This window comes from Rhipicephalus microplus, unplaced genomic scaffold (genome assembly GCF_043290135.1).
Source record: "Rhipicephalus microplus isolate Deutch F79 unplaced genomic scaffold, USDA_Rmic scaffold_141, whole genome shotgun sequence".
Taxonomy (NCBI): domain Eukaryota; kingdom Metazoa; phylum Arthropoda; class Arachnida; order Ixodida; family Ixodidae; genus Rhipicephalus; species Rhipicephalus microplus.
Genome location: NW_027464712.1, coordinates 32,803 through 47,238, shown reverse-complemented (window position 1 = coordinate 47,238; position 14,436 = coordinate 32,803). Strand labels below are relative to the sequence as shown.

The window sequence follows — 14,436 nt, the reverse complement described above, 5'->3', positions numbered from 1 at the left end:
TAAACTGCGGCAAAAGATAGACGGCCCAACATGCTCTGTTTCAGTGCTTGTTGGTGAGGGGCGTCTGGCGCATGGTACAACGCCTCTTTGGCTTCCGCACGGCGCGCATGGGAACAGAACGTGGGCTGTTTGCAAGACTGGTCTTTATAGTAACTTTGCACGTGCTGTGGCAGCGACGCTGTTTAGCGGAAGTACGGCACAAGCTGCATAGAGGCGCCTATCCCGCACTACAGAAAATTCGGGCTCATTGTGTGGAATTACCTAGATCAGCAGCTGGAAACGCAAGACGAAGAGCCATTCCTTCGACGATGGCACACACGTTTCTTCAAAGTAAGAGAGGGACAGCTGAGGTTTCCAGTTGTCCCGTACTAGCCATGCAACCACTCTAGTACGCATGCATAAGTGTTATTCTGTAAAATGTGATTAACTTGATTCTTTTTAACTTTACCTTCACTTGTAACATTTGGATACCCAGTGATCCATTAGATTTTTGTGCTAATTTGAAAGATGTATACGCTGTCTTTACTTGTTTTCGATGTTTCGTTTGTGTACGTACAAGTTAAGTTTACAATAAACTTCCCTTTTTTGCCCCTAAAAAAACCGGTGCCTCAGATCATCGGGGGCTTCCTTGCCTGCATTTAGTACATAAGTTTGAAATATAAACGTTTCGTTTTCTTCTGCTGCCCTTTGCCTTAATACCACCTGCATGCTCCCCGCCCGACGTTGGTCCTCGTGACACACTACCCAAGAAACCGTTGGGACCTCTCTCTCCGCAACAATAAAGTGATAACACCTGACAAGCAACAAACGCTATGGGAAAGGAGAACCGAGATCTTGCCTGGAACATTCGTCATGACAGGATCAATGACCACCAGCAATAATGCGCAATGTAGTACCATGGCATGGCAGAGCCTAAATGTATCGATTTTCGGGAGCACACAGCCGCTTTCATCGTGAAAATGTTTCGCTAACACACATCGTACGAAAGGCATATTTGATCACACTGCGCCCTAAAGCAATCACATGTAGAAGTTAACGAATCGCAACGCGTGAACAAGAACCACAGAATATCGCACGACACCCCACCACCCCAGGCGACGAGTAATAAACTGTCAATGGCGTCGCTTCTGACTTCCCGGATACTAGCGCACCACGTGATAAAATAAATCAGCTTGACGTTATTTTCCTCTCTTTCATAGAATGAGCAATTGAACGGAAACTTGGAGTGCTCATTCATTGTATTTTCCGCCATTTTATTAAAAAAGCAGCATAATAATGTTGTTGTACGTCCAATTCCGCCATTTTATTGAGAAACAGAACCCAATCTGTGACTTTCCCGGTCAGTTCCGACGTTCAAACACAAATATTTTTTGCAGTGTACTGCACCCAAGTCCTAAGAGTCCAGACACACCTCCGGCAAATACGGAAAACGACCCACAGTACGAACGGCGATCCTTCTGTGCGAGAGACGCCAATTCAGTCGCGGGAGACGCTGGAGTCCACTCGAGCTCCCGCGCTACAGAGCTCAATGCTGCAGCTTCGTGTTCTCCATAGGCACCGTGCAGTCAAGTTTCCCGACTCTACTGCAGTGCCAAAACACAAAGCCTAGCGAATGAAAAAAGCAACATTGAGACGGAGTCGGTAAAAATGGAACCCGATGCGGGCGTCTCGCGCCCTGCATCACTAGGCGAATTGTGGTCGGCACACATGGCGAACGCATACACGTGTCTATTTTCTGCCTGCCCCTAACGGCCAATATTAGGGACTTTGAGACAGGGCAGTGTGAGCATCGCAGCTCTCTTTGGTCAGTGAACGGTGCTTATACAACTGCAAAAAAGATCAGGCAACTACCACCCCTTCCACCCGACGGATATAAAGTGGTATTCGGCTCCTAGGGCAGCCTTGACCTTACGACGCTGCAGCCACGCTACCTCCTCGCATTTCTCATGAAGGCCACAGAGCTGACCGACCCATCTACGCTGACCCTTTGGTTTCACCCGGTCAAAACACCTGGACAGTGTCTGTGGTGAATCAAAAGGACGCACTCAAGCTTGTGCAGCTCCACAAAATAATATACGAATAGCATGCGTATGCTATCATAAAATACGTCGCACCCCCCGATGACTCGGTCCGGGGTGCTATCACAACGTCTGCTGGAAAGAATCGCAAGAAGAGCTACTCGCGGACTTGATCGCCCGCAACCCTCGCGAAACCATACTAGACGCCCGACGAATGAGACTCACACGTTCAGTTTTCATTACTTTGGGTCAAGCCACAGTCCCTCGGAGAATCGTTTATAGTGGACTCCACCTGTGCATGCCCTACACACCGAGAATCTAGACGTGTAGCAACTGCCAGACCTTAGGCCACTGCACAGATGCATGTATCCAACTTGGGTTCCACAAATGTCCCAGATGTGGCCAGTTACTTCCACAGGAGGTATACCCTAAGTGTACTCCAGTCTGCGTAATCTGGCAAGGCCCGCATCTGTCTTGAAGCCGGGAATGCAAGCATTGGAACCTACCTAAACCCACCAGGCTTACGCTAGCGCATAAAGCACGATCCCGGCAACGAGTAGAGAACACAATACCAGATACAAGCGCCCAACGCCCTCAGCAACCTACCATACAAAGACTCCAAGAGCTCCAACCGACCTACATTTACCGACAAGCTGAAGACGCCGAAGGGGACCAGCATACAAGTGACCAACACACCACCTGCCCGGGATTCTCGTGACCAGAAGCACCGGGCCTTGTGTGTGGAGGTAAGCCATCTCACGACCACCATAACCCAAAACCCTGCTCCCCTCATCTCCTTCTCAACAGATGCCCCTTGTTAAGGGGTCGAGGTTGATGAAGACATCCCACTGCTGGTACTGCCATCCCAAATGTTTTCCCTTCAGTTCCACTGCAGCAAGATTCTTCATCGAAAGAGGGTGGTTTTGATTTGAAATCTACAAATTAGTAAAATTATTTCTTTAAAGTATTTTATATTGCATTAAATAGACTTCAGCCTCGCAAACCAAATGCTTTTTTTGTAACTCGTATGTCTAACTACTAAAACCAGGCTTCTTTCCACTTCATAGATGATGTGACCGTCGCTGTGCTAAATTTCAAGACTCCGATAAATCATTATAGACTCACCTAAACAAATATCGACACCTCTTGTTCTCTTGGCATAGGAATTTGTAATCAACACGTAGAGAAGTTATTTTTGTAAAATACGCTGTTAAGTTCCAACATAAGAAATTAAGTATTATATGCATAGAGCTAGTATGACACCTTCTCTTCTTTGCTCATTTTGTAACAAGGAAGAAACAATCGAGCAATGTTTTTTATCGTGTAGCCACTTGAATTTACAGAGAAAAACATTCTTCAAATGGCTTTCAATGAATTTGTATTGGAAGTAAATATTTCGAATAGCTTCTTCCTGGGAGCCTCCTCACTAGGTCGTTGTCACCGGGATACTAGTTTCACTGCAGAAAGATTCTTAATCGATTCAGGATTGTTTTGATATCATATTCTCGAAATTAGTAAAATTATTTTTTATACCATTTTTATTCCATCACGTAGACAAATATTATGCGATTCTTTCTATCTCGTTATTTGTCTCTTTGTCAATCCCACAGAGTGTGTGTGAGCCATATATATAGATCCCTATCATTATCACTACCGACAAGGAAGGAACATCAAAGTAATAATTTTATGGAAAGAGAGAAACAAGAAAAGAGGAAGGCAGGGAGGTTAACCAGATATTAGGCAATAATAGAAGCTATGCAGTGTGATAAGCCTGTGCCAGTATTTGAAATCAACATTGACCCTTGTACGTCATTCGAATTACTTAAGTTTTCATGTTTTAAGCCGGCCTAAAAGAAGTCGGTCTTTACTATAAAGGCGTCAGTAAACCAAGGCTACATAACCATTCTGCGATATTTCATAGCTTACGAAATATTTACGTAGGAGGGCCAGGAAATATCTGCCTCAAGCAGCTCTTGGTTTTTTATTGCAGAAGATTATATTTGAATATTTGAAAGTTTGGTCGATAGCATCATTTTATTGAAGCCTCAGATACTTCCGAAGAATGTCATCTTACTGAGGATGTGACAATGGTGGAGCAAAGCGTCCTTTCTTCACTTGTGCTTGACAACAAAAAAGACACTACCAGGAATGCTAGAAAAGACTGTTATAACAAATAACATACAAATTTTCAATACAGAAAAGTACATGCACTGAAGTCAATTCAGGAATATTTTTAACCTAAGTGGATATTGTAAAGTGCTATTCGAGCCCTCAATGCCAACACTCTTCTCAAAAAGATGTCATAAGAAAGCTTTCTCACTTTCACTCAGTGAATTAGTAAGTGTGATAAATTAATTTGTCACTAGTTTTTTCCGCTTTACCTTAATATATACTAGCTTGATATATGAGAAAACAAGACCGTCTTATGAATGATACAAAAAGAACAAAGGAATGACGTGCCAATGAACTATTCTCCGAGGCTGTCCTGCAGAAGCCCCTCATTTCAAAGTGCTGCAGAAATAGCTGCAAGAAAATACCCACGAACGGCATTCAATCAATCAACTTAAAAAATGTTTATATTTTGCAAAATGTATAAAGGCAATGGGGTTAGTATATACGGGAGGAAGTCCCATACTACACGGCTGAAAGTGAACATCCTGTTAGAAATATACATGTTGACAAGTACAACATAAAGGCAACTAAAAAGCGGTAAGTAATTACGATGTGAATAAAGACAAGGCGAAAATGATATATACCTTCCAGTAGTAATGCAAATAAAACAACGTTCACTAATTATACATGTCTGTAAAATTGGCAGTAGAATCTTGTAGATAAGGGTTTTAATTATTGATACACTGGACGAATCATATCTACACGAGTAATAAATGCAAAAATAACTCGTACAGTAATAGCTTGAAATGTAGGAGAATACCAATATAGAAATAGCGATGGGTTATGATTACGAAATGAGATGATGAAGTTAAGTAAGACATTTGGGGACAAAGGTTGTGCGTTCATGCCCTATATTTATGCACCTATCGGTTTCGAACAATATCGAGCATTTAAATAACGCTTCAATATTACAGAATGTTTTACTGCACACTAATTTCCGTCACAACGACACTACGATGGCGCTTGTATTTTGACGGTATAACTACTCGCAAAGCATCATTGCTACTACTTGCGCAACACGTCTCATGGAAGCTGCATAGCCTCATTTTTGCCCCCTATTACGGGAGTGCTGTTTTTAGCGCCAGACGGCACATGTTAGCCAGAACTACCCAATACACTGCACTAAGTTAAGGGTACCCTCTCTACGCTAAAGGCTGAATGTGGCGCTTCCTCATAGAAACGTTAACGTAGTAGCGTAGCGTGGCCGCAATTCTTGTGTATAGTCCGCAGCAGACGACTGGTTGCGAGCTTTTTCTCGCAAATGTCCCCATGCATGAGGCTGTCCGAGCGCGGCGCAAAGAGCCGCGTCACTACATCACACTCTCAAAAGAACCACTTGAAGAATAGCCACGCTAGAAGACCGCCGCAAAAAATGTTAGAGCTCTTGGCGACTGCGTCCTGAAAACGGCACACCAAGCACCTCTCCTGGCCGGGGCCTGCGTACACGCAAAGGTTCGGCAGATACTGCGGCAGCTTTCTTATGGCCAAGCTGAAATAAAGTTTTGAATGCCGCCATGCATGTACCAGTACTGATGCATTCTCAAATCAATGTTAGAATAAAAAAAGCTTGTCGAATAGGGCACTGTCAAGGCCTGCAAAAACATGGTCTCAGTTCGCGATGCCTATAGTTTATCCTAATCCTCAACACAAATCAACTAGCCCTACTTATATATGATGGCAGCATAGACTTTCTCAAAGTAACTAGCGGAAATTCTGCCGCTGCGATCGTTCCGCTACCGTGGGAATGATGGGTAGTACACAAATACGTCTTGTCTTCTTGCTTGTGGGCTTCGAACGCACTTCTGGCTTTGTTTATTGATGCGCTGCCTTTGTTTTGAATAAAAGAATGAACCGTCATCCCCATCGTGAGCCCATTTGAATTGGTGACCGTGAACATGCCGAGGGGCTGAAAAGTTACTGCTAAATTTTTCCTAAACTTCGTATCGAGACAATGCGGATTCCGGCGCACGGAGCCAAAGGGAGCTTAAAGAACGAAGAAATCTGTACAACACCAATTATTCCCATGCTGGCTGAAGTGCCGTGGGTTGCAGCTCTCATAGATAGCATCAGTTTCCTCGTGTGCATTTGTTGGAAATTCTAAGGTTACCGCTATCACCATGAAGTGACACTCGTGTTTGTCTTCCTAGAACTTCTGGTAGAGCACTTACAAGTGACTTTAAAGTTCGCAGCAAGTTCCCATCACTGATGAAATCGGTGTGGTCATGCACGCTTTGACAAATGGCATCAGTAGATGGCTTCAATCCTTGTGTGTATGTCACTGGCTACTTCGGATTGTTGTTGTTGATCTTAATGATGATGATGATGACGATGTAGATGTTTATTGCATGAGCAGACTCTGTGGTTATTCCCAGCTGGAGCCCCCCTTGCCAAGACCGACTGGCTGTGGTGGCTTACCGGAACTGGTCTAGGGTCACTGGTAGGCTCCCCTGTGGCAACTCGGCAAGTCGTGCCTCCCAAGACTACTTTGTGAGTGCTTCTCGTGGATGCAGCAACTTAGATACTGCATGGGCTTATTACTCTGCACATTGGTAACTCTTCTGTGTAAATGAGACTGTGTTCTCACTGCACCAGGGGCACTTGCCTATTGTCTGTGTCTGGGGAAAGAATCGCGTGAAGTCTTAGTATGTGTGTGTACAAGTTCGTTTGGATACAGTGACAATCGCTGGCACGTAGGCTGCGTAAGCTGCGATGAGGAGAGGCGTAGTTCCGTCTGATGAAGCATCCGTCTTCAAACGCCTGACAAAACGGCAGTATTTACAAGATTGCTGTGGCATGGGAAGTACTCCGAGGGGGGCCCCACGGTTAGACCAGTCAGTCCGCGAGCCAGACAGTTTACCTCCGCGTTGCCCCTGAGGCACGCATAGCCTGCGCACCACGTTATGCGTACCTGGTAACGGGGCTCTTATATTTTTGTCAGCGTGGTCCTGAAAAGATTAGTAATGCGTTTGGAAACGTTTGATTCTCAATACGAATAGGTAACATTTGAGTCTCAAAAAATATGCTTGGCATATCCTGCTTTCTGTTTCTCTGATTAACAAGGTGAAGGCTGTTGCTTCTGCAGCAGCTTTGTGGTCTGATGCGTATAAGCGCCCCGGCCAGAACCGTTATTAAGGCGACACACTGCAGGAAAATTGCATTTGTCCTTGGAACAGCCGTTTTTTTTACGCCCATGTTATCTAGTGAAGCGCGAGATCGGTTTTATAGAAGTTAGCTGCTGAATTCACTTCGTATATCATTCCATTTGGTTGCCATTGTAGTCATTGCTTCATTCCAGCAGTAGAACTGCGAATATAATATTTTTCTGAATACCAAAGGGAGGTACAAAACCAGCACTACCCACTGCTTCTCCCCCTTCCCCCTTCCAATAATAAAAGCTGGAAACCTGGATCAAATTTTCTGAATTAGTGTACTGCACCCTGTGAATTGGGCACCGGCTCAGTCAATCGGCGTGGTTGTGCTTTGTTCATCACTCACCATGCTCCTCGTCTGAGGTGCGTTGGCGCTTGGAACCGGGCTGGACCAGCAGATCAGCGGCTGAGGGCGTCGGCAAGTCGCCTCTGCGTTTCCTGCTGCCACTGTTCTCAGTGCGTGCCTTGAACACCGGGCAGCCGCTGTCCTGTCCATTCTGCACCGCGGGATCGCCGCAGTGCCTTTGCGCGGCGCTTTCTCCGGGCAGCGTGAGAATCGTTCGCTGACGCCACCGCGTCGGTGACAGCTCCTCCTTCGGGTTTGGCCAGTCGAAGCTATCGTCCGGTGGTGGCATGTCTCGCCCGGCGACGCACACCGGCTGGAGCCACCTCCGTTACAGATGCTAACGCTGATGATGATCATGGCGATGATCAACTGAAAACGCGACCTACTTCTTTTTGAAGCGTTTTGCATAATGCATGAAAAACACTTGAAGCTACACCATGTTAAAGCTCGTTATGTCATTGTTACAATGTTTATAGCTGAAAAACAAAATACTAAAATTGTTCAGAAGCAATGAAGTTGAAAATAGTAGTAAAAGAGGAAAGAGACATGATGTACTATGCATACATACATACAATAACGGCTTATTCCCCCTTTGTGGGAAACAAGGTGATTTAGAGCATGGGCTCTGGGTATGCCCCTTGTTACGGGGCAGTGATACAGCAACATGGCCAAGTGGAACTTCGCCAGCAGATGCAACAACAAGAGGGATCAGCTATGCGCTGTACGGAGAGCCCACGATGCGGCAGTAAGGCTTAACCTACCCATTCCAACGAGGGAGAAGCCTACTGCGTGCTATTCGCGTCTCTGAGCGCTCTAAATAAACTTTCACCATCCGATTGCATACACGTTGACTCTGGCGTTAAAAAATAAACTAGGAACATTGTCTTACGTACGCAGTGGTAACATTATAAATACCGTGAAGAGTGTATGCGATAGCTTGCATAATACAACGAGATCATGCGACCGGATTCGGTAAAAATATAAAGAAAATTGATTCGAACTGTGATACTCTTAGTAGTAGCGAGAGAGTCTGTAGTAGAAGTAATACACGATAGTCATTGTAATAGTAGTTGTAGTAGTCTAATTCCCTTCTGGGGGACCGTTCTGTAAGAGTGCCATCTCTACAGCTTACCAACAAAGAGGTGGTCGGCCTACCTATGTATGTAGGTAGGCCGCAGTGGATGACGTATGTGTCACACAATGTAAAAATACATAAATTTTCCTGCAAAAGTTGTTCAGTGCTCGTCATCGTTGTTTGCGTTCCGTCCTTTGTGTTCTTCTGTGCTATAGGGAGATGACGCATGGCGCGTTCGAGAAGCAAGACGTGCCCTACATCTGCTCCGAGCAACTTTAGTGTGACCACAGTGTTTAGGTGTTTCGGCTGAAAGAAATCTTCGTAGAACAACTGCGCGTGGTCTACTGACGATCGCGGAACCTCCGCGATCTACTAACTTCAATTAAAACCACACGTTCATGTCATAAAGGTTGTCATCCCGGCAAAAAATTACGTTCCGAAGTGCGCGCGTACATGTCCACATATAAATAAGTATCAAGTACTTCATCTAACTTTTAAATAACAATCAATGGTGACTACACAAGTGACAGTACCATTGTGGTCCATCTCCAAGAGTATACAACATGTCAAGCTCAATACATAGGTCAAACGAAGACTAGTTTCAGAATGGGTTTTCATTATCAACGTGCACATGACGTAAGCCTCCCCAATCTACCGTTTTCCAAAGATGTCAGTGTGCCTGGCTTCGGTTTCAATAAAACTGGGGCTAACAATATCCGGTCCGGCTTCAATATGAACATTGATAGGAACGTAAAGGAATTCTTGTTGATTGATAAGTTTAATACTATTCGTTATGGTATCAATGAAAACACAGAAAAGGTCACCTGTCTTACTTTAAAATAACTTGGCTTTTCATATCATCAATTTAATTCTTTGTGATGGTGGTTCAGCTTGCATTATTGTTCCTTGTTTTTATTTTGACATGTCCTGCCATTCACATCATGTAATACGGTGTTGATACGCAAATAACATTTCAGACTTGTTTATTTATGTACGTATCTTGCTGGTCATCTTAACAGTCTTTTGCAACTGATATCAATTGTAATTTCATTTCTTATGTACTAGCTGCTGCACTGAAATTTAAGCACTTAAGAACATAAAAGCGGCTGTGCCGCAATAGACATTCTGTCGATGGCCGTGCTATGGCTGCAACGTGAGTAAAGGAATTTTTCTTTTACTATATATATATATTGGATAGAAGTGTATACCTAAGGGCTCGTTTTTCTGTGTTTTGACACAATAATAATGAGATCTAACAGACAATATAGCGAAGGAATGTATAGGGGAAGGTAATAGAGCCAATGTACTATAAATAGGAAGAAAGAAAAGTGGGTGAAAAAATAACTTGCCGTGAGCAGGAATCGAATATATCTATATATATATATATATATATATATATATATATATATATATATATATATATATATATATATATATATATATGTGTGTGTGTGTGTATAGATATATATATATATACATATTGATACGCAACCGCCGGCACAGCCTGTCTGGAAGAAAGAGAAAGACGACGTTAATGGCTGGTTGTTGATGAACTGTCGCCATCTTGTTCGCCGAGCACACTGCATCGTATTTAATTTATTAAATACGTTACCCGTAACATTATTGGTGGAGGTGGACGACTCCCGTACCTCGATGGAGACGCGCAGCGGTCGCAACACCAGGGACTCTTCGGCTACTTCAACTGCCAGTGCCTCATCACCACCGGTCTCTCGATCCGAGTCAACAACCTACGCCACCCTGCCACCCCTGCGGGATCCTGGAACTTTCTCCGCTGACGGCACCATCGACGTTGACTCCTGGCTGCACCGGTACGAGCGAGTCAGTGCTACCCACCGCTGGGATCCGACGCTCATGCTGGCCAATGTTGTGTTCTACCTCGACGGCACGCCGCGGACATGGTTCGAAACCAACGAAGCCGAAATCACAAGTTGGGATCTTTTCAAATCGAAGATCCGTGATCTTTTCGGCGATTCATCTGGTCGTCAGCTCGCTGCCAAGAAGACTCTCGCCACTCGCGCCCAGACGTCTACTGAATCGTACGTGTCATACATTCTTGACGTCTTGGCGCTTTGTAGCAAGGTCGATCAGCGCATGTCAGAAGAAGAAAAAGTTAACCATGTCCTCAAAGGGATTGCTGACGATGCCTTCAACCTGCTGGTTTTTAATAACGTCACGACCATCGACACGATCCTGACAGAATGCCGCCGTCTAGAACAGGCTAAAGCCCGCCGCGTCACCCACGGCATCACGCGCCTGCCGAACACAGCAGCTACTTCCTCGTGTGATGACTCCGTCCGCCCAGTTCCCCGATGTGACAACCTCACCCGCATCATTCGTCGTGAGGTCGAGGCAGCCCAACCAGTAGCTACTCCATTTCCAACGCCTGATCCTTCACCGACCACTATCTCACTGATACAAGCCGTCGTTCGTCAAGAATTATCGAACGTCGGCCTGCACCCCATTCAACCAGTCTACTCTGCCGAGCCTTTTTATCGTCGTCCATCCGCTCCTCGATATGGTTCCAACTACTCTCGACAGCGCAATTTGTCCGAATGGCGTACACTGGACGACAAGCCCATATGCTTCAACTGCCGACGTGTTGGTCATATTGCTCGCCACTGCCGCAACCACTGGGCTCCGCCGGCACGCTATGGGCCTCCTACCCAAGTTCCTTCTGACCACCAGTCGTCCTCAACATTTGATTTTGGTTCCCCTATGCCGACCACATCCTCTGATCTAGCCGCACCTCTGACGAGACCTCGCTACGCCCGCTCGCCATCCCCTGCTCGCCGTCAATCTCATTCGCCCCCACAACGCCGTCCTGCCTCTCCCACCTATTCGCAGCGCCCCCGACCAGAAAACTAGGCAGTGCAGCTTCTGGAGGTGAAGCTGCATTGACGACGACCTCTGCAAGAAATCCTCGTGTGACATTACCGACCACCCGGAATCTGTTGAACGTTACTTTAGACAATGTAACTGTGCGCGCGTTGATCGATACTGGCGCGCATGTGTCCATAATGAGTGCTGCTCTTCGTCGCCGTCTAAAGAAAGTTGTCACACCCGCCTTGAACCAAGCCGTTCGAGTCGCCGACGGGGGAACTGCCGCGATTATCGGCATGTGCTCCGCCCGTGTGACTATCGCCGATAGAAGCACTGCTGTTCTTTTCACCGTTATAGAAAACTGTCCTTTGAAGTAATTCTAGGCATGGATTTTCTCACCGCTCACTCGGCTCTTATAGATTGTTCAGCCGGCTGTCTTGACCTTGAAATGCCTCTACTTTCTGATCTGACCAACCCACCCCAAAGTCGCCTTTGCTGCATTGATTTCGCACGCCTTCCGCCTAACTGTGTCACACATATCGACCTCTTCTCTACACCACCTGTACCTGACGGTGAATACATGGTGGCACCAATTCATGCCGTGATGCTTACGCATAGCGTCGCTGTTCCGCACATCATTTTGACAATCGTTGAAAACCGCACATGCCTTCCTATTGTCAATTTCGCCCTCACAGCCTAAATTCTTCCACAAGGTATCTCCCTGGCCGAAATTACTGCTCTACAAGACCATACAGTTGAACCCTTCAGAGTGGATGATTGCTGCACCTCAGACAATGAACCAACTCTATCACGTTCATCGGGCGTCGACGTTGACCACATGGTACCATCAGACCTCGCTCCTGATCAAGCGCAAGCCCTTCGTCACGTCCTGGAGTCCTATAGTGACATTTTCGACTTCGCCAGCACGACTTTAAGCCGAACGAGTGTGGTTACTCATCGCATCAATACTGGTGACGCGAGTCCCATTCACCGACGTCCATACCGTGTTTCCGCGTCCGAGCGCACCGTCATACAACGGGAAGTCGAAAAGATGCTTGCAAAAGACATAATCGAACCCTCTTGTAGCCCCTGGGCTTCTCCTGTCGTCCTGATCAGAAAGAAGGATGGAACATGGCGCTTTTGTGTAGATTATAGGCATCTCAACAAAATTACGAAGAAAGATGTTTATCCGTTGCCTAGAATCGACGATGCCTTAGACTGCCTTTACGGTGCTACGTATTTTTCCACTATCGACCTTCGATCTGGCTATTGGCAGATCGCTGTGGATGAGATGGACCGTGAGAAGACCGCATTCGTCACTCCTGACGGACTTTATCACTTCAAAGTTATGCCCTTTGGTCTCTGTAATGCGCCGGCCACATTTGAAAGAATGATGGACTCGTTGCTCCAAGGGTTCAAATGGTCAACCTGCTTATGTTATTTAGACGACGTTATCGTTTTCTCGCCCACATTCGACTCCCATCTCAAGCGTTTATCGGCGATTCTTGAAGTTTTTCGCCGAGCCGGACTTCAACTTAACTCGTCGAAATGCCACTTTGCTCGTCGTCAAATAACCGTACTTGGCCACATCGTCGATGCCGCAGGAGTCCGCCCGGATCCCGAGAAAATTCGCGCCGTCACGGACTTTCCTGTTCCGAAGTCAACAAAGGACGTTCGCAGTTTTCTGGGCTTGTGCTCCTACTTTCGCCGGTTTGTTAAGGACTTCGCCATCATTGCACGCCCACTCACAAACCTCCTGAAGAAGGACACCCCGTTTTTCTGGGGCGCTGATCAAGCCTCATCTTTTTCACAGCTCACGACGCTCCTTACAACACCGCCGATTTTAGCCCATTTCGATCCATCAGCTCCAACCGAGGTTCGCACTGACGCTAGTGGGCATGGCATCGGAGCAATGCTAATGCAACATCAACGCGGACATGACCGTGTTATAGCATATGCGAGCCGCCTGCTATCTACAGCCGAGCGCAACTATTCAATCACGGAACGTGAGTGTCTCGCTCTCGTGTGGGCAGTCGCCAAGTTTCGCCCATACTTATACGGGCGTCCATTCCGGGTAGTTACCGACCATCACGCGCTGTGCTGGCTGGCCTCACTCAAGGATCCCACCGGACGCCTCGCTCGTTGGTCCCTACGATTACAAGAATACACGTTCACCGTAACGTACAAAACAGGGCGGTCACACCAAGATGCCGATTGCTTATCACGCTACCCTGTGGAAGAGGCTGCCCATACTGACACCTTTCCAGACCTTCTGTCTGTGATGCAGCTACTCAACCTTGGCCACGAACAACGCCTGGATGCTTCCCTGCGAACCATCATTGGCAAGCTTGAGTCAAGGCCTCGCGACGCATCTCTACAAATGTTCCTGGTAAAAGACGGCATCCTGTATCGCCGTAACCTCGATCCATATGGCCATGACTTGCTCCCCGTCATACCAGCACATCTTCGTGCGACTGTTCTCAACCAACTTCATGACGCTCCTTTGGCGGGCCACTTGGGCGTCTCTCGCACATACGACCGTGTACGTCGTCGTTTCTTTTGGCCTGGTCTTGCCCGCTCTGTTCGACGCTACGTCGCCGCTTGTGAACCCTGCCAGCGCCGCAAAAAGCCATCTTCGCTACCAGCTGGATTCCTTCAGCCGATCGACATTCCCTTTGAACCTTTTTTTCGAGTTGGCCTCGACCTGCTTGGCCCATTCCCGATCTCCAGCTCAGGCAACAAATGGATCGCTGTCGCCACTGACTATGCGACACGGTACGCTATCACACGAGCACTTCCGACGAGTTGCGCAACCGATGTGGCGGACTTTCTGGT

At 46.6% G+C, this 14,436-nt stretch overlaps 1 protein-coding gene across 1 annotated transcript in view; it reads right to left on the bottom strand.

Moving 5' to 3' along the window:
- The window catches only part of LOC142791133 (uncharacterized), a 36,071-nt gene extending 28,068 nt beyond the window's left edge, over positions 1-8,003 (bottom strand). The window contains exon 1 of the mRNA XM_075885426.1: positions 7,686-8,003. Within this exon, the coding sequence (XP_075741541.1) occupies positions 7,686-7,974 (289 nt within the window). The 5' untranslated portion in view covers positions 7,975-8,003. The remainder of the gene's footprint in view (positions 1-7,685) is intronic.
- Positions 8,004-14,436: the final 6,433 nt, after the last annotated feature.